We start from the raw sequence: 26,911 nt of genomic DNA, 5'->3' as shown, positions 1-26,911 counted from the left end.
ATTTTTTAAAGAAAGGGTGGCCAAGTTCATTTAGTCCAAAAGAAATAAGTGGTTTATAGAGAAAGTAGGTCATGCAGAAATTTGCTGAGTTTGCTCCGAGCTGTGTGGCCAGTGCTTGACTTAAACAGAACTCGGCCCGGTTATGCAGCAAACCTTTCCGGATGCCTGGCTTCTCTCTGGTGCTGCGCAGAGTTGGTGCCTCTGAGATACCATTGTCCTGATAACAAATCCCTGTACCCAGGCACCACACATTCGGCCAAGATGTATAAATGCGACCGGAGAGACGATGCCCAGTGGTCCAGTCAAGAGGAATGTGCTCTAGGGAATCTTTTTGGCAAAATTTGGCAGCATTGGAGTGGACTTTTTTCCTGATTGCGTTGCTCAAAGGGGTTCTATCAACTTTCCTCTCGCCTAATTGGCCAAGAGACCATTTACTGCCGAATCTTTATGATGTGAATATGCGTGACGTACAAGACACCCACTTCTTGCGATGAGGCTTTCCTTCCACGAGAGGGAGTAGCTGCCTCGCACATCGGCAATTATCTGCTTCCAAAACTAAGGACTGCCTCTCAAGAGATCTGCTACGTATAGTGCTCTCAAAATCCGCTGTAAACTACTTCATCTTAAGTCTTACTTGCAGGTGGGGAAACTGAGGCACTTGGCTTGGATTCCTTCCATAAAACGGGGGCGACGTGAGATGTAATGGCCGCACAGGGAGAGACCACGTCACCGAGCCCTTGGTGCTCACGGAGGCCCGGCTTCCACCCCCTCCGCCCTCCACTCGCCCCACCTCCCGCGACTTCCCGTCCTTTTCCCTCACTTCCTCCTCCCGCTTGTCCCGCCCCTGGCTCCGGGCAACGCGCGTCTGTGATTGGCTGACGGGCGTTACACGGCAGCGGAAGAGGTTGCGGTGACCATGGTGACCGGAGGCGGGCGCGGCGCCCCGAGGTCGGTGCTCGCCGCCAGGCCCCTGCGGCGGCTGCTGACGCTCGCGCGGAGGCCCAGCGGGCAGAGGCCCGGCCCGCGCGTGGCTAGGCCGTGACCCGCCCGTGGCCTCGGCGGCACGGCCTCCCCGATGCCCGTTGGGGCTCTGCGGGGCAGAACGGAGGTTGCGTCCGGGCCGCGGGCCGGGTAGGAGGCGGACGGGCCGGCTCGCCTGCGCGGGGTGGATGCGGCGGCGGCGATGGACACCCTAGAGGAGGAGAGCTTCGTGCTGTCTTCGTAGGTGACCCTCCCCGGGCCCGGGCCCGCTGGCGCTCCGTCTCGGCCTCTGCCCTTAGGAACGGGTCCCCTGGCGGGTGGGGGGCTGTCCAGGCGCCGCCCCAATCCCCGGGGTCGGTTCGGTCGCTGGTGCGACCCTTGGTTCGGGCCCGGAGGACGGGAGGGCAGGGCGGGTGTCACGCGTTGACCAGCGCCTCCATCACAATCCCCACCCCCGCCTCCGCTCTTCCGTCGTCGGCCAAACCTGGCGGTTGGAGCTGCCGAGGCCCGGCCCCGGGAGAGGACCCGCCAGCACCCGGGCTCCTGGTCTCAGTGCCCCCTCCCGGCCGGCATCGCCCGCGCCGGGTCCCGGGTCCGGGCACCAGCCGAGGGGTAGGCTGCCGGCCAAGATGTGGTGAGCGGGCCCCACGGGAGACGTGCGGAGCAGCCGGGAAGATGGCCTATGCGACCCTTTATTTGTCCCATTTTGTAATTCTGTGTGGCACATCGGGTTTTCTGAAAAGTGGAGGCATTGCTGTTCATCTTGGATGTCCCAGATGCGCCCAGTGGGTTTTATTCTCTTTGGAATTGTTAGATTAGATTAGACAGTAATTAATTCTGAAGCTGAGGGATAGGACGCCTATTTCGCTATCCATTTGTGTGTGTGTGTGTGCATGAAAATGTACGTAATTAAAAACACAACACGATTTGAAACAGCACCTAATCCAGGCATGTTTTCCAGCTCCTCCGCCTCTGATGCAGAATTCGACGCTGTGGTTGGCTACTTGGAGGACATTATCATGGGTGAGCCTCTTTGCCGGCGTGGCCTGTGCTCTCACGTCTCAGACCCGTGCTTTTAAGGACACAGAGTTCATTTTTGAGAGAGAAGACGTCCAGCTGCGTATAGATTTTAATGTAGCACAGCGTAACGTTAAACCCTACTGTGATCTGTCTGAGAGGCAAACAGCCCACACTGTGCTTAACACGGCAGATCCCCACCGATTCTGGCCTCAGGAAGGAACTTTTCAGGAAAGTCGACACCTAGACGTTACGGGGCTCTGGGCAAAACTTCAGGAAATATTGATCTACCTTATATCAGAGATGAAAAGCAATTCAACTTTTTAGTTTTTCCTTTTTAACATTTTTATATGAGGTAATGCCATCACCATAGCGCACATGCATAAACCAAACAATTTCCTGTTTGTGGGTTCATTTTGGCACTCATAATTCCTACTAAGGAATTGGCACCAAAGGTTTAAGGCACCTGTGGGAGGGAGAAACTTAAAATTTGAGACAATGTTGTCGATTGACTTCAAGTCTTCTGAGATTGGGGAAAAGAAGGCTGAGATTTGGTGTTACTCGCTGTGTCTCTTACTCTAGTTTAGTCTGAAAGTCACTGACCGAGTTTTTGTATGTCCAGGTAGGTATGGTAAAGGGTCATGCCCTTACCTGTAAATACAGATGTTTCACCACTAAGCCCTCATTCCATGTGGATCTGAGGGTTTCGGGGGGAGGGGATACTGAGGAATACTTTGAGTTCTTTTGCCTTTTATGGATACCCTGTGCCCTGTGGGAAAATGAACTCCTGTAAATCCAGACTATCACAAACTGGCTACGGCTGTTGTGTATATTTAAGTACAATTTTTAAAATACTAATAAAAAAGCCAGTTTGGCCCTAACTGGTTTGGCTCAGTGGATAGAGTGTCCCAGGTTCAATTCTGGTCAAAGGCACACGCCTGGGTTGCGGGCTCAGTCCAACGTGCAGGAGGCAGCCAATCAATGATTCCCTCTCATCATTGATGTTTCTATCTCTCTCTTCCTCTCTGAAATCAATAAAAATATATATTTTTTTAAAAAGCCAGGTGGCTAAGTGGGTCTCAGAGTGTCAGCCTGCGGACTGAAGGGTACCGGGTTTAATACTCTTTGCCTTTAAACACCTTTAGTTTTCTCTCCTGGAGACTAACTGTTGAGAAACCACTTCTGACATGTAACTCCTGCCTGTTTGTAAATCAGAATGGTTTTTAGTTTGCATTAAAAATAATAGTTGTTTTTTTATTGTGGTTCAGATGACGAGTTCCAGTTATTACAGAGAAATTTCATGGACAAGTACTACCAGGAATTTGAAGACACAGAAGAGAATAAACTCATCTACACGCCTATTTTTAACGAATATGTAAGTGGATTTCTATTTCTCTTGCCAGAGATTAGGGTCTCATTAAAATGTGAATTTAGAATCAAAAGATGCTGAAATGTGCTTGATTTTCAAATCTGCCACCGTACCCTGCCAGGAATTCTGTTAGAATCTGGTTTAGTTCTCATCTCCTGTCACTTTCCCACACACAGCTTTTGGGGCTGTTTTTCAAATATGTGATGATCTCATTAACTTCTATTTTACAAGCTGTTTGGCTTTATCATAATCCTGATTTCAGTTACAATACGTGGGGCCACCACACCAGGCATTTATTTGACCTTTTGGCTTTCACACACTCTTCCTATTACTAACCCAGGTATGTATGTTTATCAGGTGAACATGAAAACCAAGACCAACACCGCTAACTAGTGGGTGGCAAAACCAAGACTAGAATCCGGGAACTTCCATTCTTGACCCTTGGGTGTCCCCCCTCTGCCAAGGTCAGGGCCTCCTGGAATGATACCATCTGGCTGAGAATGGGCTTTAGTCTCCGGAACCTTCTTTTCTTAACATAGCAGCTCGGCAGTCAGTGCAGGTTCCCTCAGGCCAGGCCTCAGCTTCTAAGGACCCTGGATTGCCTCTGTCCAGAACTTCTGTGTCTGTTCTGCACAGATCCCACCTGCCCAGGAAGAAAAAGCCACTTCATTCCTCACTTCCGGCCAGGGGTGTGGGGAGCCCTGCTGCTGCCCCTACTGGTCGGAGAGCATGCGTGTTGTTCCAGTAGAATGACCTAGTGCCTCTCCCTCCGTGGGCCAGGCCGTCCAACAGGCCAGGAGCTGTGTTTTGGTCTCTTTGGTGTCCCTGGCACTCACCACAGGGCCTGGCACACAGGGTCGGCTCTTAGGACAGGCTTTCTGAAAAGCAGTCCTGAGGCCTGACAAGATCTTTCTCACTTAGATTTCTTTAGTGGAAAAGTACATCGAAGAACAGCTACTGGAGCGGATTCCTGGCTTCAACATGGCGGCCTTCACGACAACCTTACAGTGAGTTGAGCCTGACTCTGTGTTTTGCCTTTTTCACCTCCCTCCTCCTTCGGTCTGGAAAAAAAGACCCTCTTTCTTCCAGTGCTTGTCATCAAGGCTGAGAGCGCTTGGTGGTTGGGTCCAGGGTAGAAGGGCCTCAGAACCTTTGACCGAAGCCTGGAAGAGACAGTGTTCACCATTCATTGTGAAACAGCCACCCTTTCCTTTTGCAGGCACCACAAAGATGAGGTGGCCGGTGACATATTCGACATGCTGCTCACGTTTACCGATTTTCTGGCTTTTAAAGAAATGTTTTTGGACTACAGAGCAGTAAGTCACCTGTTTTTTCTTCTTTTAATTTTGTGTTTTTAGTAAGTCACTCTTGCCTGTTCCGTTGGCCACACTGAACCACTTAGAACGTTCTAAGAACTAACACAAACCACCTCCCAGCTTCTCCCTGTGAGCTTGGCCAGTGGCACCTAGTGGGTGTCAGTGAGCTGCTGTCCTCCTCACCGAGGAATCCCGTTCTGTGGTTAAGACTGACCGTGGCCAGTGCTGAGCAAAAGTGCAAATCACCCTCCCCTCCCTGTGCTCCTGGTGCCCCACACCCCCACCCTGGGCGCCTCCTTCCCCAGGCGGGCTCTGAGCGAGGGAGTTTTATGTCTTGCCTCTTGAAGTTTTCGTTTCCCTTGCAGGAAAAAGAAGGCCGGGGACTGGACTTAAGCAGTGGTCTCGTGGTGACGTCACTGTGCAAGTCATCCTCCCTGCCCGCTTCCCAGAACCACCTGCGGCACTAGGTCCCTTCCAGCAACGAGATTGTTCAACATCAGCCCAGGGCACGGGACAGGCGTCAGCTACAGCTAGCGACAGGATAGATCTTGGGGAGACCGGCTCTGTTCCGCAATCCTTCGTTAACATCAAGTATTGATGGAGGAAAAAAAATGGTATGACCCTCCTGAGACCCGTTTCTTCAGAAAACCCTTGTGTTCAGTAACCCTAGTGCTCCTCCCTCGGTGGGCTTTCTCTCGGGGGCTTGTCAGCGCCTGTGGACAAGTCCACGTCCAGCATTCCACCTGGGGGCTTGCTTCCCCCGCACATGTGTTGGGGTGTCGCACCCATGGGTTTCCCTGGTTGGGAGCATTTATCTAGGGTGTTCCTCAAGCTGCCGCCGGACTTGAAACTTCTGGAGCCCTTACCACCACCGAGTCTTGGCTGGCTGAGTCACCGAGAGAGATGTCCTTTACCTAAAAGCTACATGTCCGAGGCAACGCCTAGTCTCCCACCCGCAGTCCCTGTCCCCGTGTCACTGTCTTCCGGTCCTGATGTAGCCCCCCATTTCCAGAGCTCTCCTGTAAGCATTTTTGAAAGAAACTATTTTTATAGATGAATACTCAGGCTAACCTAGTGGATATAATCTTGGAAGTTCCACGATTACCCACTTCAAGATCAAAGTATTATAAGCTTTTTAGTTGTTAGTGCCACGAACGCGGAGGCTCCGTTGGCGCCCTCGAGTGTGTGCTTCCGCTGAAGTAGGTCAGGTCCCCTTTGCTCAGCATGTGTGTTCGTGCAGGCTCGCGCCAGCTTTTTCTGTGTAAACCGGGTGGTTAGGTTTTCTGTTGGAACAGAGGGTCTGCAATGCTTTCCTGTCAAAACCTTCCCACCAGCGTGGTGTCTGCTGGTTAGCTCAGCTCCCGGTGTGCACCTTAGATGTTTTTAAAATAAAAATAAGACTCTGTACTGACTTCATGTGGCTGTTCTGGTTTTAAAGGATGAGCTGTGTGTTTTCTGTACTGATGTGGCGCTCGTTAAGTGCTTTTGTATCGTTAAGTAAAATTGAGGTGTTTTGCAAGAACCAACTCAGACGAGTTCTTCTGTCTTTATTTTTGTAAAAAACAAAACAAAAAAAATGAAAACAGTCACCACCAAGCATATGACAACTCACCAGGCAAGGCCTTGATGCCCCACCTCCATGTCCCAAGTGTCCAATCAGCAGGGTCAGGGAAGCAGCCGTATTGACGGAGGCTTTCCCCAAACGGCTGTTACAGACTAGGGCTTGGGAAGGGAGGGAGCCTCTGAGACAGGCTTTCATCATTGAGAAGTTGCTTAAAGCCAATCTGCTCTAAATAACCGTAAGTGGCCCTAGCTGGTTTGGCTCAGTGGATAGTGGGCCTGTGGACCAAGGGTCCTGGGTTCGATTCCGGTCAAGGGCATGTACCATGGTTGCAGGCTCCGCCCCGGCCTGGGCCCTGGTCATGTGCAGGAGGCAACCAATCAATGTGTTTCTCTCACATCGATGTTTCTCTGTCTTTCCCTATCTCTTCCACTCTCTCTAAAAAATCAATGGAAAAATACCTTGGGTGAGGATTAACAAAAAAAAATTAAAAGTCACTCTTTTAAAAAAATAACCGTAAGTGTGAAATACAGGGAAGGAAGAGCACGCTGTCAGAAAAGTCTCCAACGACATGTTGGCTTGGGGGAGGGTCAGGTCGGAATTGTGTTTTAAGGACCCGGCACGGTTTCATGAGCTTGCTCCGCGCTCCTGGATCAGAGACTGTGATGACGATAAATACATGCTGCTGGTTAGGCTTATAACCATAGGGTGGGTGGGGGCGGCAGGGCCGGGGTCCTTGTTAGTGTGCTTAGTGCTGGTGAGAAGGCGGGGCCCCGCCTTGGACGCTGAGGTCCTCTAGACGGAGCAGACGGCAAGCCCGCGTCCCCCGTCACCTTCTGCGGAATAAGGGGGACGAGAGTCTCGGCTGCTGGCTCGCTCCAGTCCACGCGCGGCGACCCGGTCGAGCCAGAGGGAGGATCAGATGCCTTAGGAGTGTTGGGTGAGCCCACGTCTGACGCTCAGACAGGAGCAAGTGTCTTCCCTTCTGGGCTGACCCGCAGGGCCCCCCGCGTGTGACCCGGCTGCAGCCTTCAGCCCCACGGTGGGCCGTGGTCAGGGGTTTAGGCATAGCCGCCAGCCATCTGACTGGTGGCCGCATTGCTGCCGACTCCTCGCCAGGCCTGGAAGCTGAAGAAAGCGCTCAGTCCGTAGGCGATCATCACTAAGCACGAGAAGAACTGAAAGAGGAGAGGAGACGCTGAGTCGTCTACAGCGCGGCTCGGGGGAGGGGGTGGTGACAGTGACGCTAGCAGGACGTGGGCAGCCTGGGGCAGGCACAGTGGGGCCTAGGGCTCCTCCATGACCCGGACCCGTTGCTCTGGCAGCCACACCCTCTCCTCAGCTGCACACTCATCGAGCATCTAATTGCTGGGGGCTGATGGTGCTGACATTACATTCCAGTGGGGGGAACCCTTAACCACGCAGACAGGTATGTGATAGGCAGCTGGACAACATGCTAACAAGCATGATTGAGGGGCAGAAGCTACTTTAGACACGAGGGATTTTGTTTTTCAAAGGCAACATTCCAAAGCTACCCTAGGAATCTTCCGGAATCTGTTCGTGGGAGAGCCTGTGAATCCCAAGTGGTCTAAACCAAAAGGTCTTTGCATGTGCCCTTTTCAAGGTAAGGATTGGGGCCATAGTTTTTAAGATTCTCTGGTGGGGGAGGGGCGGGGCTGCCTACAATCCTAAGTCATTGAGTTGCAACTGATTGACAGCCAAGTTCAAAGGTTAACCCAAACTTCCATTCACCACAAGGTATTTCCCAAGCCTGGTGCTCCTTCAGGCCTTTCTGTTAACTGTGGGGGGACCGAAGGCTGGGCTCCCCTGAGACCTGCTGAGTTAGGACGAGAACTCGGGAGGCGGCAGGTGCCTGGCCTCAGACCAGGGAGCAGTGGGGTCCAGGGGCACAGCCCTCGCTCTGGCCAATCCCCGGTCACTGCTGAGCCCCAGGGAGCCGTACTTACGGAGGCAGCTGCGCGCTGGTTGTATTGCCGGGTGCCCTTCAGGGACGTCTGCTCCACCGACGCGGAGCAGGTGATGAAGGCCGTGACGTAGAGAACGGTGGCGCCCATGTTAAATGCCATCAGCTGGGGCGGGAGAAGAGAGAGCTGGCTGGAGACGCGAGACTTCCCTAACTGGGACCTCACGGCTCCCACCTGCACCCCCCTGAGCAGCCAGAAGGGGCTGGCCCTTGAGGATGGGGATGGAGACACCTGAGCGGAGCACGAACATCAAGGCTGCGGGGAGCTGGTCGGGGCAGCGACATGCCCAGCGGGCAAGACCCATTCCCCATGGCAAGAGGCCGAACCCAGCCCGTCACTGAGTGCAGCCATCAGCTAAAGACTCCAGGCCGCTCCTCCATGTCCACGCAGGGCCACTGCAGGCCTGGGGGTGGGGGGTTCCACATCCCGCTCTGCCCCAAGTGGGAGGAATCTGTTCCCCTTTTGGCCACATTTTAGGCTCAAGGCCCCACGTCAAATGCCAGGGTCGGGACCCAGCAGGACCCTGAGCCAGACTGGCCAGGAGGACCCTTAGCGGACAGCCAGGCCCAGGGGCCTTTTCTCCAACCCGTGGCCCCTGGAGCCAGTCCATGGTCTTAACAGAGACTGCGAACTGGTGGCCCTCAGACATGCTCAGTTCATCCCATAGTTTATTTATAAAGTCACCAACATTGTAAAATTCGACTTCATATGAAAACCTGAAGATTTCATAAAATCTTTCAATCATAAAATACAAGGAGATCTGGCACCAGGCAGCCTGCTTCCCACTAACCGCAGTTGGAACCGAGTAGAGGGGGTCCCTGTGGGCCGATGAGTACTGGGCTCCCCGGAACCCACTCCTAACCCACTACACATATCTTGCCAGCCTGGTAAAACCCCAGAAAAACCCCAACTCAGCAAGCCCGATCCAGCCTCTGGGAAAAGGCCTGGGAGTGTACGAGATGGCCTGCGTCATGGCCTGGGAAAGGAACCGCCTGCCATCAACCGTGAGGCTGGAGGCAGTGGGGCCCCTCCATCTCCAGGGCCATGGGGCGGGGGGCTGGACCCCCTCCTCGCCCCAGGACGTTCCCTGCATGCCCGGCTCCTGCTGCAAACGCTGCCTGGCTCCTGCCAGTGATGTCAAGATCCAACAAACCGGGTCTGTCTTGAGGATGACTCACGTTTCCTCGGTTTAAGAAGTCATTGAATTGCAAACAATGCTGCCTGGTCCCAGCCTTGCTTGTCTTACAATCATGTGCCTCTCTCTCCTCTCGCTCACTGAGAGCCTCAGAGCCCAGCTGCAGGGGTTTTCCGGGTCAGAGAAAAAAGCCAGCGCTTTCTCTGCGTCTGGCCCGGGCGCTTCCTGTGCCCGCTCTGTCCGGAGGAGCCTGACCTGGGCGAACCTGGGACTCCACCCTCGCCCGCTGCAGGGCTCCACCCTGGAGGCAGCGGGTGGACGCCCTGCTGCACCCGAGCGCATCCTGCACACACCGCCCCGGAAACACACTGCCCCGCACACAACGCCCCGCACACACCACCCCACACACACACCACCTGCACACACAGCCCTGCACACACCACCCCGCACACACTGCCCCACACACACACCACCTGCACACACAGCCCTGCACACACCACCTGCACACACCGCCCCGCACACACACCACCTGCACACACCGCCCCGCACACACACCTGCACACACACTGCCCCGCACACACACCACCTGCACACACCGCCCCGCACACACCGCCCTGCACACACCGCCCCACACACACACCGCCCTGCACACACCGCCCCACACACACACCACCTGCACACACCGCCCTGCGCACCCCGCCCCTGTGCACCCCGCCCCTGCGCACCCCGCCCCGCACACACCACCCGCACACACAGCCCCGCACACACCGCCCCGCACACGCCGCCCCGCACACGCCGCCCCGCACACACCAGGCAGCCTGGGTATTCCTGCCAGGCCAGCCCAGCCTCCAGAGACCCTCTGCCACACAGGCTCAAACTCCAACTGCCCCCAAAAGAAAAAATATATTTAAGACTCCAAATGGCCTCTGGTCTTTCCAGCCAACAGCCCCTGATCTCTACTCCCTTCCCCCCGAGAAAGCCAGGCCTGTGAACCTCCTGGCTCCACTCCCAGTGCCCAGAAAAACTGGCCACCAAGCCATCCACCCCCCACCCCCAGCTCTGCGGGCTAGCGGAGGGCCCCAGGACTGCAACCATCCCACCCGCCACCTCTCATTTCGGGGAGGTCACACCCACAGCTCAGCCTGGAGCCCCCCCACCCCAGACTCACCACCAGCGGCCAGGGCACCCTGTACACCTTCATGTGCAGCTGGAACAGGTAGAGGACGAAGAGGGCGATTGTCACCAGCCAGAGGAAGACAGCGACGAACATCACCCAGCCGTAGGCCGGGTACAGGTGGTACGGGGTGTCGGCGATCAGGGCCCACACCAGCAGCCCCAGCGCCTGGAGCGGAGAGAGGGTCGAGTCTCGCGGAGCGCTCAGCACTCGGGCCTGATGCTGGCGGGCTCCCTCAAACTTTCATTTAGTCGAGAAACATTTACTGGCACCTCCTGCACAGCCCTGCGAACCAAGCCCTGGCCTGGTAGCGTCCTCCCTTTCAGTCTCAGCCGAATGCTGCCGGCTCAGGGTCCCCTCCTCCACTCTGGGTCCCAGCACTCTCTTTGGGGCTCCCACCCCCCAGGATGGAAATTCTGTTTCTTCCCCCGGACTGTGAGCTCCCCAAGAGCAGGATGACTGTCTCACACAGAGCCAAGCTGTCGCCCCCCCACGGGAGGGTGGGCCCTAACACCTGGCAGACTGTGTAGCTGCTACCAGCACGGACCCTGGAGACTGGCTGGTTTAAAACGTCCCTGCCCCTCCCTCCAACCCCCGCCAGCTGAGTGACTTGGGCACATCTGCCAGCTCTCTGTGCTTTGGTCCCTCATCTGCCAAATTAGTGTAAGGACCACACCTGTGTCCTAGGGCTGCGTTAAGGACCCGGGATCTCTGTATGGAAGTATTTGCTTTATTTATTTATTCCCAGCCCTCTAGGCCACAGGGATCTACACAGCCCTTCTGGGGCGGGGGGGGGGGGGGGGGGGGGACAGTAAAGGGTCTGTCTGCTCTAAGGCAGGGAGCTCAGGGGAGGCCCCTCCAACCCTCTCTTCAGTGAGTCTTTATTAGCCTATCCCCCAAAAAGAAACAGAGGGAAATGTGCCCTGGTTATCGGGGCCACCCGTGGGTAAAGGGCAGGATTCGAACCCAGACCTGTCCTCCTCTGGAACCAGGCCCCTGAGAGTTACTTAGTGGTGTGTACAAACGAGGACACTTCAGCTGGCTGGAGGGCCAGGCCCCTGGGCACCCAGGCTCCCCACCCCGGCCCCGCCCTCCCGCCCAGCCTCTGGGAGATGGAGCTGCTGGATACGCAGCGGGAATTTCTCCTGTTCCTTCTGGCCCCACTGCCCTGGCCCAGGTCCAGGCAGCCGCCTCGGTTTCTGCCCTAGAACAAGGAAGGTCCATTCCTCCATCAGAACCAGACGGACGGGTTCCCTGCCACCCCCATCTCCTCCCTCACAGCCCCAAGCATCGACGGGAGCACCCCCACCCAGGGCGCCAGGACACCCCCTCAGGACAGGGCACCCCCACATTTGTTGACACCTCTGCCGGCCTGGGTGGCCCTGCTGGGGACCCATATTCCAGCGGGGAGAAGAGACCAGAGACTTGTCTATAAAACAGTAAACCCCACTGTTCCGAGGATGAGGGATGGACCCCAACTGCCATCTGCCTCCAGGGCTGGCCCAGCCCCTCTGCCTGGACCCCAGGGTTCATTCATTCAACAGGTACCTGTGAAGTAGCCAGGGCTCTGACTGAAACAGACAAAAGCCCTGCTCTCCGGGAGGGAGAGGCGCTAAGAACCCAAGACACAGTGAGATGGAGGGGGTCCAGGGTAAGGGCTAGGGGAGAACCCCAGCTGAGAGGGAGAAAAGGCGGCAGGGTCACTTGCAATTTTCGATGAGAGGCCAAGAAGGATCTCAGTGGGAAGCAGACACCTGAGCAAAGGCGGGGGAGGGTGGGGGCGGGGACGGGGCGGGGGGGCGGGGGGGAGCCCTGTGGGAGGAGCAGAACTTTGCCTTTACACCTGGGACCCCGTCCCTGGCCTATATGTTCACCTGCCCCTACATGTTATAGGCAGACAGATGTGAGCAGAGCAAGGACCATGGGCCACGTCCAGGCCAGGGTGAAAAGCCCCAGGTGCCCAGCAAAGGGCGATTGCAGGGTGGGGCCTCGCCCCCAGGGTGACCTTCCCTCCCCTAGCAGATGGCTGGCCTTTCTTTCCTCCCTGCAGATGACATCCAGGCCTCAGTTAGATTTCAGCTCCGGGCCCAGATAAGCAACAAAACCAGCCTGGGGACCAGCTGCATCGGATAACGACCCCCTGCCTGGTGCTGGCCAATCAGTGGAGACCACCACCCTGAAGGGACACACCTGGCACGCTGCTGCACATGCGCTTGAGATCTCCCCCGGACCCCCCTAAAACCTCCGCCCTTGAAACACTTAGGACGGAGGACCCAGCACACGCTCCCTCCTGCGAGCGCGCCCAGTGCCTTCCCCCCCACCCGCCACTTCACACACCCCCTCCACCCGCCACCCGCCTACCCGCCCCGCCCTGCACGTTACCAGTGGCTTCCTCGCCCCCAAACTCCAAGGGCCCTTCCTTTACCGCTGGAACCTGTTTGCCAAGCCCATTTCCTCCAGGAATTACTTCTTCTACCTTGTAACTTACCCAACAGATGTTCTCTTACAGTTTGGGTCTTGCTCTGAATCCTTTTCTAGCCAGAACCCAAGCACCGAGGTTGCTGAACCCAGGTTTGGTCTGACCCACTGGTCCGACACCTGGTGACGTCCCCGCTGCCCACAACACCATCATACACACACATCGTCGAGGCCTACTCTTACACACAAACCTCCTGCCCTACTCCTAAACTCTGAGGCCCCCGCAGCACCTCCTCAGCCAAGCGCTATCGATAGAGAGAACTCTCTGGAAATCTTAAAGGTGCAGCCCCTTCCCCCCTTTTTTTCTAAAAACCTAAAGATTTCAGGTTAGACATTTTCTCTTTAAATGAGGACTGTCAAAAAAAAAAAAAAAAAGGCACATTCACGTATGCCCCAGGACCTTTGCACCGCCCAAAGAATTTCTAAGCAAGTGGATAACAGAGATATTTTTGTTAAAGTCACCTGCAGAGACGAGGGAGATTCGTCACCAATGCCAGACCAAGAGGCATGCCTCCATGAGGGTGGGCCCTAATCCAGGGACTGGTGTCCTTCTAAGAGGGAAACTGGACACAGAGACGCAGAGAACGCCACGTGAAGACGGAGGCAGAGACTGCAGTGATGTGTCTCCAAACCAAGGAACACCAAGGACTGTCAGCAACCACAAGAGGCTGGGAGGCCTGAAGCAGACTCTCCTTCCGAATCTCCAGGAGGAACCGCCCTTGCCAGCACCTTGGTCTGGGCCTCCAGCCTCCAGACTGCGAGAGAAGACGTTTCTGTGGTTGTAAGCCTTCCCGTGTGGGGTGCTTTCGTTATGGCAGCGCTAGGAAACGAATACATCTGCCTTGGCTGCTCTCTGAACCTGCGGGCGGATGTCCTGGTCTGATTTAACTGTGGGACGCTGGCATCGGTTCTTGGCCTATTCACTCTCTGCGTTCAAGCTCTGATCCTGCCACCTTCCTGGGTGCACGACTTCGGGCAAGTTGCTGGACCTCTCTGCACCTCCGTGTCCCCATCTTCAAAGCGTGCCTACCTCCTGGGGCAGCTCTGAGGTGTCGATGGAGAAATATACAGGAGGTGTGCAAGAGCAGGGTAACGGTTGTTCATATGGAAAAAGACGGGCAGGTTAGGATTATTACAAGCGCTTTAATAACCCAAAAGAATGTCACAAGGCAACTGTCAACATCCTTTTGCCCACCTGCATATAAGGTACTCAGACCAGCACCCAACATAGACTTAACACTCAATACCTGTTCTACCGTCATTGCCACGCTAAGAGGTGTCACTGTGGTTTTCCAGTCCATTCTCTGTGCCTGGAGTCCTTGGGTCTTAATAGTGTGTGCAGTTCCCAGGGGTGTGAGGCCCGGCGAGATAATGAATGTATCTCAAGTTAAGCACCAGGCACGGTGCCTGGCAGATAAGGGCCCTGTGCCAATGTGGGTCCCACCCATCGGTCAGAGACGGGCTTAGCCGAAGGGGGAGGCCCAGGTGCCTCCTGGAGCTGCACTCCTGCTCCCCATAGGCTGAGGGTCCCTGAGCAGAACGCTTTACACCTTTAGACCTCAGTCTTCCTCTCTGTACAATGGGACCTCAGTCTTCCTCTCTGTACAATGGGACCTCAGTCTTCCTCTCTGTACAATGGGACCTCAGTCTTCCTCTCTGTACAGTGGGACCTCAGTCTGAGGCCTGACACCCCTCTACACAGGCCTCCTCCAGGATGGCCCAAAGCCCTCTTTCCCATCAACCCCACGAGTGCTAAGCTAATTCCTCTCTTGCCCAAAGAGAGTCGGTCACCCCAAGTCTGCCTTTAATCCTCCCCACTCTCTGGGCTGGGTCAAACCCTTGCAGATTCGCTGTGTGGCACTGGAGGAATCACCTAACCTTTCTGTTCTGTTTCGTCATCTGACATGTGAGGAGGTGGGGTGGGGGGAGTGGGGTGTGTGTGCTGTGCAGGACAGTTCCAAGCTGCAGTGGGCATGAGCGGCCATGGGGCGTTTGGGAGAATAAACCTATGGGAGGGACAGCGTCTCAGAGCCTGGAGGCGGACACAGGGGTTTTGAACTCAGCAGCCGCCAGGCAGGCAAGTCACAGAAGTGACGGAGGGGCTCCAGGGGGGTGGGGTCTGTGGCGCTGGTGTCTGAGGGAAGGCAGGCCTGAGGCAGCCAGAACTGCTAACTCCTCAAGCGACACTGGAATCTGAATTTCTAAAAATCTTCAGTTTTTTGTCGTTGTTGTTGTTAATCCTCACATGAGGATATTTTTTTCCACTGCTTTTGAGAGTGGAAAGGAAGGATGGGGGTGGGTGGAGAGACAGAGAGAGAGAGAGAGAGAGAGAGAGATACACTGACTGGTTGTCTCCTGCTCATGCCTGGACTCGGGGCCAGAAATCACCCTTAGGTCCTCGGGTGGACGTTCTAACCACTGAGCCACCAGCCAGGACAAGTCTTCAGCTTTTTAAACATTGAAAAGGAAACCAAATGTTTTAGAAAAGTGCAGGGGCCACCCAGCATCCCCCAGGACTCCCTTCCCCCCACTGCACCATCCGGGAAACTGAGGCCCATGGGGAACCTTTTCCCAGGGTTCCCCCTCGCAGGGACACAGCTGGGCATCTGAGGACACTCAGCACTTGGCTGGCCAGGCCCAGCCTCCACCCCCGCCCTGGCCCTTCTCCCTAGAGTGAAAGGGACTTTATGGGGACAGAAAGCCACCTATTGTGCCACAGGAGACAAAGGCGCAGGGGACAGAGGCTCCAGGCCCCCGGGCTGGCCACCACCACCCCACAGGCCACCCCGCCCCTGTGCAGCGGGGCAGGCGTGGGGGAGGCCGCTCGGAATTCCCGCGCTCCCCCAGCATCTACCCTCTGAGCATCTACACCCTGAGCATCTACACCCTGAGCATCTACCCTCTGAGCATCTACACCCTGAGCATCTACCCTCTGAGCATCTACCCTCTGAGCATCTACACCCTGAGCATCTACCCTCTGAGCATCTACACCCTGAGCATCTACCCTCTGAGCATCTACACCCTGAGCATCTACACCCTGAGCATCTACCCTCTGAGCATCTACCCTCTGAGCATCTCCATCCTGAGCATCTACACCCTGAGCATCTACCCTCTGAGCATCTACCCTCTGAGCATCTACATCCTGAGCATCTACACCCTGAGCATCTACCCTCTGAGCATCTACCCTCTGAGCATCTACACCCTGAGCATCTACCCTCTGAGCATCTACCCTCTGAGCATCTACACCCTGAGCATCTACCCTCTGAGCATCTACATCCTGAGCATCTACACCCTGAGCATCTACCCTCTGAGCATCTACACCCTGAGCATCTACCCTCTGAGCATCTACACCCTGAGCATCTACCCTCTGAGCATCTACACCCTGAGCATCTACCCTCTGAGCATCTACACCCTGAGCATCTACACCCTGAGCATCTACCCTCTGAGCATCTACCCTCTGAGCATCTACATCCTGAGCATCTACACCCTGAGCATCTACCCTCTGAGCATCTACCCTCTGAGCATCTACATCCTGAGCATCTACACCCTGAGCATCTACCCTCTGAGCATCTACATCCTGAGCATCTACACCCTGAGCATCTACCCTCTGAGCATCTACACCCTGAGCATCTACCCTCTGAGCACCTACCCTCTGAGCATCTACCCTCTGAGCATCTACACCCTGAGCATCTACCCTCTGAGCATCTACACCCTGAGCATCTACCCTCTGAGCATCTACATCCTGAGCATCTACCCTCTGAGCATCTACACCCTGAGCATCTACCCTCTGAGCATCTACCCTCTGAGCATCTACATCCTGAGCATCTACACCCTGAGCATCTACCCTCTGAGCATCTACATCCTGAGCATCTACACCCTGAGCATCTACCCTCTGAGCATCTACACCCTGAGCATCTACCCTCTGAGCACCTACCCTCTGAGCATCTACCCTCTGAGCATCTACACCCTGAGCATCTACCCTCTGAGCATCTACACCCTGAGCATCTACCCTCTGAGCATCTACATCCTGAGCATCTACCCTCTGAGCATCTACACCCTGAGCATCTACCCTCTGAGCATCTACCCTCTGAGCATCTACATCCTGAGCATCTACACCCTGAGCATCTACCCTCTGAGCATCTACACCCTGAGCATCTACCCTCTGAGCATCTACATCCTGAGCATCTACCCTCTGAGCATCTACACCCTGAGCATCTACCCTCTGAGCATCTACCCTCTGAGCATCTACATCCTGAGCATCTACACCCTGAGCATCTACCCTCTGAGCATCTACACCCTGAGCATCTACACCCTGAGCATCTACCCTCTGAGCATCTACCCTCTGAGCATCTACACCAGCGGTTCTCAACCTGTGGGTCGCGACCCCTTTGGCGGTCGAACAACCCTTTCACAGGGGTCGTCTAAGACCATCCTGCATATCAGATATTTACATGACGATTCATAACAGTAGCAACATGACAGTGATGAAGTAGCAACGAAAATAATGTTATGGTTGGGTCACACCATGAGGAGCTGTATTTGAAGGGCCAGAAGGTTGAGAACCACTGATCTACCCTCTGAGCATCTACACCCTGAGCATCTACCCTCTGAGCACCCGAGAACCACAGCTGTGCAGGGGGCCAGAGCAGCTTCACAACCCGCAGAGCTCACTGCCGGCCCGACTGCCACGCCAGCACGGGGCATGCAGCATGCAGCTCCCTAAGCCTCGCTTTCCTTTGCTGCAAAGTGGGCGTGAGTCACCAAATCCAGTCCTTGGGTCACTGAACAAACACCGGAGGGCCGCTCCAGCCCGTGCCAGGCGCCCAGGGTGCCCGCCTCGGGGAGCTCCCGGCCTAGGCTGTCACGGGAAAGGGATGACAACCGGTCGGTCACCTTCAGGGCTTTGCAAAGGCGGCCTTTGTCACACTACCTGCTATTCCCGACTCACAGGTTTCAGAACTGAGTTGTTGTTTTTTTTAATTCGCAGAACCTGACCTTTGGCCCTTGCCTTCCTGCCCTGACCTCTCCGTGAGAGCCTGAGGTGCCACCCTGGCCCCTCCCCTTTGGGCAAACAGGAGGGTCCAACCCAGTCCAACAACAAAGGACCTGTTAGTATCCAGGCTGGGGCTCACGGGGCTGCCAAGAAAAGCAGGCTCACCTCCCCCCCGCCCCCCCCCCCCCGCCCCGCATCAGGTTCCCATTCGCCATGGGGACCAGGGCAGGACCCCTGCGGCTTCCCCAGACCACGTGTGAGCAGGACATGGGGACCTGGTCCTCACTGGATCCCACCACGAACAACTCACCAGCTGACAAGCAGTGGCCAGCACCTGGCCTCGCCATGTGTACAGAACAGCGACTGTCCACCACCCGTGGGCAGCTCCCCGGCCCCACCCCCGCCGGCCCCTGCCGTGGGCCTTGTCCTCTTCCAGTTACAGATGATTAAGGAAACAACCCAAGGTCACCCAGCCAGTAGCACTACCGCTTGCTGCTGTGTGAGCCCGGGAAAGTGCCTTGCCCTCTCTGGGCCTGAGGGACCTTCACGTGGCCCCTTCCTGGCTGTGGCGGTACCTACAAACTCCCTATGCGATTTTTTACTCAATTTTCATGTATTTGAAAGATTTTTTGATAAGTTATTTTTGAAATCTGTAACATATATGACTTTTAAATCACAAAAAAGTGGGAAACCTGCATCCTCTATCATAATAAAAAGCTGACTATAAAATTAAGTACAACAATGTATAACAACATTATTATATCCTAGACCAGTGATGGCGAACCTTTTGAGCTCAGTGTGTCAGCATTTGGGAAAAAAAAAAAAACCCTAACTTAACTCTGGTGCCATGTCACATATAGAAATTTTTGACATTTGCAACCAGAGTAAAACAAAGACTTACATTTTTTATATTTATTTTATATATTTAAATGCCATTTAACAAAGAAAAATCAACCAAAAAAAATGAGTTCGCGTGTCACCTCCAACACGCGTGTCATAGGTTCGCCATCACCGGCCTAGACAGACACAGTTGCCTGCCAGGGCGCAGCTCGAGCCCTCTTAGAAAGGGGGGAGGTGGGATGGGAAGGCGTTAAGGCCGGCTTTCAGGAGTATGACAGCCTGGTTTTCTACACAGAATTCTTTCAAGTTCTACACAGAATTGCTTTATTACCTCGGGGTGAGAAAGTCCTCTCTGGGAACCAATTGCCAGAAGCCAAAAAGAACAAAAGAAATTCAACAACATAAAAACAAAACAAAACACCGTGAGCAAAATAAAAACCTAGGGAAAAACATCTGCAAATTTTGTCGCGCTTGTAGCAAGGGGGAAGACGGCCCCACAACTCGGTCGGAGGGGCGAGGAATACAGACAAGGAAATACAAACGGCCCTTAAACATATTTCAAAATCAACCTCACTCATAAGACGACGACAGAAGCAGCTACACCGACGACAGAAGAATGCTGACCCAATCTGCAGCTTCGCCCATCAGACGGGGGCGCGTGAGAGGCGGGCTAATTCACCCTGGTGGGGAGGCCCGAGGACAGGCGCTGTCCCCGGAGGCACACTGCGGGACGGGAGGCACCCCTACAGGGGGCATTTGGCAATCTCTGTCAAAAAATCATGAACACAGCCCTGGCCAGCGTTGACTGAAGGGTCCCAGGTTCGATTCTGGTCAAGGGCCCATGCCTGGGTTTCAGGCTCTATCTCCAGTAGGGAGCGTGCAGGAGGCTGCAGATCAAGGATTCTCTCTCATCATGGATGTTTCTATCTCTCTCCCTCTCCTTTCCTCTCTGAAATCAATAAAAATATATATTTTTAAAAATCACAAACACCCCCCCAACCCAGTAGTCCCACTTCTGGAAACGTGGGGCACAGATGCCCTCCGTGGCTGGCACAGCAGGGTGGGCAACAGCAAGAGGAAAGCCCAAGTGTCTATCATGGAGGGGGGCGGGCCCAGCAATTCACACCTCAGCTGCACAATGAGACCCTCACAGAAGCCCCTTTCCACACAGAGACCAAAGGACCGACAAGGCACATGTCCAAGGGAAAAGGGTGCAGAAGGGCGTGTGTGTGTGTGTGTGTGTGTGTGTGTGTGTGTGTGTGTAGACTATACCCCTTGGGTAAAATGGGGAGAGGTGGGCATTTACAGCCACATTTGCGTAGATCTCCTTAAAAACAAAAGGGCACCTAGGAAACTGAGAAGAGTGGGCCAGCTCTAACCAAGAGGGACGGAGATTTCTCACTGCGCTCTCTCCCACTCCATTTGACTCCGGAGCGTTGTCAATACATTACTTATTAAAGAAAGTAAGTAAATAAAGGATTAAAGAAAAGGACACACACAGTGCGATGGGCACTGGGACAGAACATCTGGGTGTATTGCCCGGGGGGGGGGGGGGCATGGCTGGGCACAGATTCTCGGGGTTCCCATTGGTGCTTTTTTAAGTGGGAATGTGGGTTCTGTGTAGAAATATTTACCAACTGGCCCTGGAACCCCACACACATATTGGTGGCTGCCTCGCAGGCCCGGTCAGGGAGAGACAAGAAAGACCGTATTTCCACGGACCACCCTTGGTACCGTTTGAATGTTTGGCTTTTGTCAATCATTTTTCCAAACCATTTGTTAAATAGGTTCATCGATAGAGAAGTGGCTAAAAGAGAGGGGGCTACCCTGACGCTATGGGATACCCTTGAAAGCGTTAGAAACGAGGGAGGCAGCTCTGCATGGCAGGTGCACTGGGTGTGAGAAAAGCAACTTCCTGGACAAAGGATACAGAATAAAGCCATCAGTGTTTTCTTTAAAAGCACAGGAAAAAGACCTGCAAACACCCCAAAATAGTGGTCCCCTTGGGGACAGGGTAGGAGATCCAAGAATAACTTTAGCCTTATCTGTAGTAGGTTTTTATATGTTTAAGGAGGGTGTGTTCGTATATTTATAACATAATTATAAATTAATTGGAAGTAAGTCAACATCCTCCTAGCCACAAGTGGGGAGGTGGGCGGAGCTAACGATACCAAGCATGGTTTGCTCTTCGCGGGAGGGAGCCCGTGAGCTTGCAGGGCCTGGAAAGCAGCACCCAGGACACCGAACCCACAAATCCCAGCGCTAAGGAAAGCCCCAGGGGGGACCCCAACACTGCGTTCCCATCGCAACCAACCTCTGCTTACACCTCTCAGACCTGAACCTCAGCGAGGCAGTCTCTTCCTGGAGGCCATTGACCTTCAGGCCCCGCCCTGCCCCGCCCCTGGAGAGGAGCTGGCCTGCCTGCTGGGGCTGAAGGCAGAGCCAGGGTCAAGGAGGAAGAACTTTCTAACACTCCCAAGTGCCCCAGGATGGAGCAGGCCGCATCGAGAGGGACTGAGCTCCCTGTCTCTGGAAGCATGCACGCTCATGTTGAGCATGCACCAAGGGACCTCTGGTAGCAAGCATAAGAACCCTAGGATTCTACGACACTGTGACTCCTAAGTGCCCTCCATCCCAAAATACTCCACGGTAAGCCCTTGGTAGACATTATCTTCCACGGTCCTCACAATCCCACAGTCACCATTTTACAGCCAAGAAAACTGAGGCTCAGGGAAATTAGGGAACTTACCCAAGATCACACAGCCAGGAAGGGGCAGAGGCAGGATTTGAACCAAGGGCTGTGCTCCCACCAATACTCTCAGCATCACCCGCCCTGGACGCTGGGTCATTGTGATGGAACGTAGGTGAGGCTTCTGATCTGTTTACTCACCTACAAACCGGTCTCCCAAGAGGTAGGACAAGAGGAAGTATGGAAGGTGCCAAACACAATGGCGCTGTTGCCACAGGACATTCACACGGCTTCTACATCTTGGGCCTGGAGGGTGCCCTGGCATGAGCCTATGGTCTGTTCTGACCCTCCTTCCTACCGCCTCCTCCTTCCATTTTACCACACCCTTTAGCTCGCACTTCTGTCAGGGAGCCTTCCCTGAGGGGCCCTGCTCCCCTTCTCCTCCAAAGCATAGGAACACCCACCCCCCAACAAAAAACAACACTCTCAAAACAGGAAGCAGAGCTAAAGCCAGGCTTTGACTTTCCAGATCTGAGTGCAAATCCCAGCCCTGCCACCTTACCCCACGACCTCGGGCAAGTTCTTCACCCTCCCTGAGCTTGCCGCCCATCATCTTGGGGAGGATCTTAAAAAATAACAAACGTATGGTCACGTAACGGCATCCGCTTTACGCTTAGTCTATAAAGGCTTTGGGGTCAGCCAGAAGCACAAATTAACCACACCTTCCACGACATTCTTACACTCCGTAGCCACACAAAGATCTGCAGCATCAAACCTCCAGGTTTTTATCATCAAAAGAGTAGTCTCTAGATCAAACATGCCTGCTTCCTTTTCCACGATGCTATCTGCGTAAATTCGCCAAGTTTCCCCTTTTGCCCAGGCTGCTAGGAAGCTCAACAAAGAATAAGAGCTTTAAACTTGCTGCAAATTGCTGGTACAATGGTCTCTTTGGGACTAATGTTCACTTTGGAACTAGATAAGGAGGGAGGGTGGATACATCAGTCAACACTGAGGTTGGTTCTTTAGGACACATTTCATACGAGGCAAAGAGAGTATCTCCTGCGCCCACACCTCTCCTCCCAACACACACCTGGGCCACTTCACCACATCCCGGGAAATGGAGAAGCAGCTCTCATCTTCCCATTTCCCACCTCCTCTAGGCAGCCTGTCCTTCAACAGCGCCAGACCCTGTGCCTGGTGGGAGCATAGCTGAGTGTGATCCCCAGGGCACAGGCCAGAAAAGTCAGACCACTCAGGGCTAAGCTCCCCTAGGGAGGAGGGCTGTGAGATCTCAGGCAAAGAACTGACCTCGGAGCCCCAGTTTCCTCACCTGGGAAAGGGGGAGGAGTAAGAGGATATAAAGCCCCTTAGGTCCCTGACTAGGGGGAGCTATTATTATGGATTCCCAGCAGATGGTGGAACCTGTTGAGTGAACCCCTCCCCCATCCACAGCCTCAGACCCAATGGAACTGCCCGTTGCCAGAGAAACAGCTCAGGAAGCAGCTTCTCCCAGAAGCTGATTGGTGAAGGCACTAAAAGGAGCGGATCTTCAGAACTCTGATGGGAGACCCTCATCCTCTGCACCCCAAAAGGCCACCCCAGTCACACCCAGGCCCTGGGAGTCTAGAGACCTGAGTGCCAATCTCCACTCCAGGACTGCATTCCATCTAGACCTCAGTGTCCACATCTGTGTGAGGGGACCCAACTGTTCAAGATTGGTCTGCTGAGCCCACAGAAGACCGCCCCCCCCCCAACGTCAGAGACACAGGCCTCCCCTGGAGGAAGCCACAAGGTCCTTGCAGGTGTTAGGTGTTAGGGACAGAAATAGAATATTGAGGACTAGCTATAGTTACAAGAAATCATGCTCTGTTGACCGTGATGGCCTTGTTCTGATTAAAGAAAGGACATTCTAACCTGGCTGGGGGCTGGACGCCCCTGGGACCTGGGAGTCAGCCTTGGAAGGAGTCCTTTTGCTTACTTCCCCATGTGATCTTCGTCCTACCCAATATAAGCTGCCGGTTTACGGGGGGGGGGGGGGGGGGGGGGGGGGGGGGCGGGGTGCAGAGCAGCTTTTCCGGGCGGCCTGCGGCTCTCCCATCCTGCCGGCATTATTGGATTCAACCCCCTGTCTCTGCTTAATTGGCCCCAGCAGTGCCAGGCAGCCTGCGCCCAGTGGTCGTCTGGTTTCATGGGCACAGCAGGAGGCTCTTCTTATTGGAAATCCCTCTCATTCCACTTATTCCAATCCCCATTGTTCTAATGCAAACGGAGCGGATGCTTAGGTCCCGTCTACCCAGAGCTAACCCTGGGCATCACCCCAGCCCAACGCCATCCCTCTGGGGTCCCACACCTCCTGAGCCCGCCAAGCACATGGCGGCCTGCTCAAGGCCCTGGCCTTCTGGCCACCCCAGAAACAAACGCTCCGAGTCCACGTTCACCAACCTGTTGGCGACTCTCCCCCACTTCCTTTCTGCTTTCGGGTCCCCACACCTTAGTTCACGGGGCACCCCGCCCTCTGAACACCCTTTCCCTCCCGGGCCTCCGATTTCAGGGAAGTCCTGCTCCACAGCCCCCTCTCCTCCATGACGCTTCCCGGACTCAGAACTGACCTACTTCTCCGCCCTTTCCCACCCCTGGGACCCGGCTCCCCGCCTGCCCCCCCACCCCCCCCAGCCCTTCGCAGCCACCCAGAGCCTCGCCCGCAGCTCCAGATCTGAGGCAGTCCCCGGCCGCACCCCCTCTCCAAAGCAACTCCTGGAGAAGAATTAAAAAATGTAGATTTTCTGGGCCGCCCTTCCTGAGATTCAAATTCCAATTCCACATTTTTTCCGGGGGTGGGGACCAAGGAGCTACAATTTAAACAACCCCCGCCGGGAGAATCTGAGGCTGGGCTGCAGGAGGGGGGCTCCCAGGGAGAGGACCGAGAACCTGGGAAACGGAGACAGCACTGACCTAGGAGGCTGAGGGGCGCCAGGAGGGAGGTCTGTGCTCAGAGGACCCCTCCTTCCAGCCTGAGCCTGGCGACCTGCTAGGACGCAGCGGTGGGGGAACGGCGGGGGAGGCCCTAAGGAAAAGGGGTCCCGGCCCACCTCCGGGTCCCCGTATTCCTCGGGAAATGGCCCGGGCCCTCGGTCTGGGGAGCAGCCACCCAGCTTCCCGAATTGCACCAGAGGGCACTTGGTGGAAGAGAGCTAAGCCCCCCACTCCCTCCGGCCAGGGACTAGTGTGGAGGGGGGACGGGCGTTCCCACCGGTCGGCCGTCAGAGAGTCTGGAAGGCACAGGAGTCTGAGCCCCGGCTTCCCGCAAGTCACCCCCCGGCGCTGGGCGCGGTATCTCGGTCCGCGAGGCCGGCCAAACCGGCTGCAACCCGGCAGCTCAGCCAGCGGAGGCCAGACGGGCCCGGATCCCGCGGGGGCGCCCACAGGGCCGGGCCGAAGTTCAAGCGCTGGAACCGATGCGCCCTCTCGCTTAGACCGGGGCGTCCTGGGGTGCGGCCCCGCGGACAGAGCTGGCCGAGACGGGACTTGGATTTCGGCTGGGTGCCCGGGAGGCTGGGGCACTGTCCTCTCAAGGGCGGGGTGCCCGCGAGCCAACACAGAGACCGAGTCGTACGCGGGGATCGTGGCGTCTGTGAGCGCGTCTGTGGGTGGCCTCGGGGGACCACCTGGGGGGGGGGTGATGGGGCGTTGGTGGCCTCTCTGAACACGGGCGCACCGTGCGTGTGCGCGCAGGGACGGCGACGGGGACTCTCGAGGCGAGACGGTCCCAGGGTGATCTCGGGGGCGTCGGTGCTCAAAGCGCCCCGGGGAGGACACGGCGTGTGGGGCGCGTGTGGGCCTGGTTTGGGGGGTATGCGGTGCTCAGGGCCCCCCCGGGGGCTCCCATCCCCTGGGGGCCCGGCGCCTCACCAGCTGCAGCAGCATGAGCACCCCGACCACGGAGCGCACGAAGTCCAGGTCCGGGCGCAGCGCGGACACCGAGGCGCCGGCGCCCTGCGCGGGGCTGCTGGTCCGCGTGCTCACTTTGGACGGGAACTCGGCCATCGCGGCTCCGCTCGCCTCCCCGAGGTCGCTTCGGCCGCCGCCGCCGCCCCTCCCGCGGTGGGTCCCGGCTCCTGCGCTGCTCCTCCCGGGGGAACCCGCTCCGGCCGCCGCTCCCGGCGCTGCGCGCGGCGTCGAAGGAGGGATCCTGGAGCCTCCAGGTGCGGCCCGGCCCCGCCCCGCCCTCGCCGCGGACCCGCCCCTTTAACCCTTCGCTCGCCGCCCGCAGGTCCAGCCTGGAGACGCACAAAGTCGCGTCGTCCCACTTCTCAGACGGGGAGACTGAGACCGCAGTCCGTGAAATGGTGCCGCCAGAACCAGACTAGATAAGCTGCGCGTCCTGCCCCGGGGGAGGCCGCCTGCGAGGACTTTGCACCGTGGCTCCGAGCCATCCTCGCGGGGAACAGCTACCGGCGCGCTCCTGGGTGTCTCCAGGGCGCTGGGCGCCGTTGGCCACCCCTGAGCCTCTCTTTTCTCTTCCCTTAAAGCGGGGTCAGCATCCCGGGGGACCGAGCGCCAGCAGGGGAGGGTCTGTGTGAAGTGGGGGCGCCTGTGGCTCAGTGGATGTGGCTGTCACTTAGGAGCACGCTGAGCAGTGACTTAGATCTCAGCCTCGGTTTCCGCGGGATAAGAAAGGACTCGCCTCACCGAGCTGTTGTGCAGAATAAACGAAGCCCCTGGCACGCAGTGGGGAGGGGTGTCACTTAGAAGGTGGGAGATGATGGCCTGAGGCGGGAGGAAGCCGGACAGTCTGAAAGAGGATCCCTGGTGGCTGGGGCAAAGCGAGTGAGGGTTCAAGGCGACACCTGGGCAGGGACGGAGTCACAAAGGGCTACTTAGTCTCCTGTGGCTGCCGGAACGCATGATCATGAACTTGGTGACTTAAAAGAACAGAACAGCCTTCTCACAGGTCTAGAGGCCAGAGTCTGAAATCAGTTTCCTGAGCCAAAGCAAGGTGTCAGCAGGACGGCTCTTGCCCCGCGAGGGGTGTAGGGGAGAGTCTGTGCCTGTCACTTCCAGCTTCTCGTGGTGGCTGCTGGCCTCCCTGGCCTTGTGGCCTCATCACCTCAATCTCTGCCCCTGTGGTCACATTGCCTCCTCTTCTGTACCCATCCGATCTCTCTCTGGTAGAGACACTTATGGGTGGATGAAGGCCCACCCCGGTGATCCAAGGTGATCTCCCCCATCACCAACCTTAACCTTTCTTTATGAAGAAGAAGTTGCAGGTTCCTGGACAGGGCCTGATGTCTTTTGCTGGCCATTGTTCATGCCACAGCACAGTGGAATGAATTTTATTTTAGGCCCGCAGCGGTTCTCAACCTTCCTAATGCC

At 56.0% G+C, this 26,911-nt stretch overlaps 2 protein-coding genes across 3 annotated transcripts; one reads left to right on the top strand and one right to left on the bottom strand.

Moving 5' to 3' along the window:
* Positions 1-912: 912 nt before the first annotated feature.
* ARL2BP (ADP ribosylation factor like GTPase 2 binding protein) lies at positions 913-6,213 on the top strand. 2 transcript variants are annotated; one of them, XM_059667965.1, is made up of 6 exons: positions 913-1,131; positions 1,943-2,004; positions 3,267-3,373; positions 4,289-4,374; positions 4,587-4,683; positions 5,049-6,213. In XM_059667965.1, the coding sequence occupies exons 1-6, from the start codon at positions 1,076-1,078 to the stop codon at positions 5,148-5,150; spliced, it is 510 nt and encodes a 169-aa protein (XP_059523948.1). In that variant the 5' UTR covers positions 913-1,075; the 3' UTR covers positions 5,151-6,213. The 2 variants fall into 2 exon arrangements, with proteins under 2 accessions (XP_059523948.1, XP_059523949.1); XM_059667966.1 differs by having other exon boundaries at positions 922-1,221.
* Positions 6,211-25,730, bottom strand: PLLP (plasmolipin). The gene is made up of 4 exons (XM_059667964.1): positions 25,448-25,730; positions 10,533-10,706; positions 8,212-8,334; positions 6,211-7,422 (listed from the first exon to the last, which is right to left on the bottom strand). The coding sequence occupies exons 1-4, from the start codon at positions 25,580-25,582 to the stop codon at positions 7,306-7,308; spliced, it is 549 nt and encodes a 182-aa protein (XP_059523947.1). The 5' UTR covers positions 25,583-25,730; the 3' UTR covers positions 6,211-7,305.
* Positions 25,731-26,911: the final 1,181 nt, after the last annotated feature.

Source organism: Myotis daubentonii, chromosome 15, assembly GCF_963259705.1.
Source record: "Myotis daubentonii chromosome 15, mMyoDau2.1, whole genome shotgun sequence".
In the NCBI taxonomy this organism is placed as follows: Eukaryota; Metazoa; Chordata; class Mammalia; order Chiroptera; family Vespertilionidae; genus Myotis; species Myotis daubentonii.
This window is presented reverse-complemented; position numbering and strand designations above follow the sequence as displayed.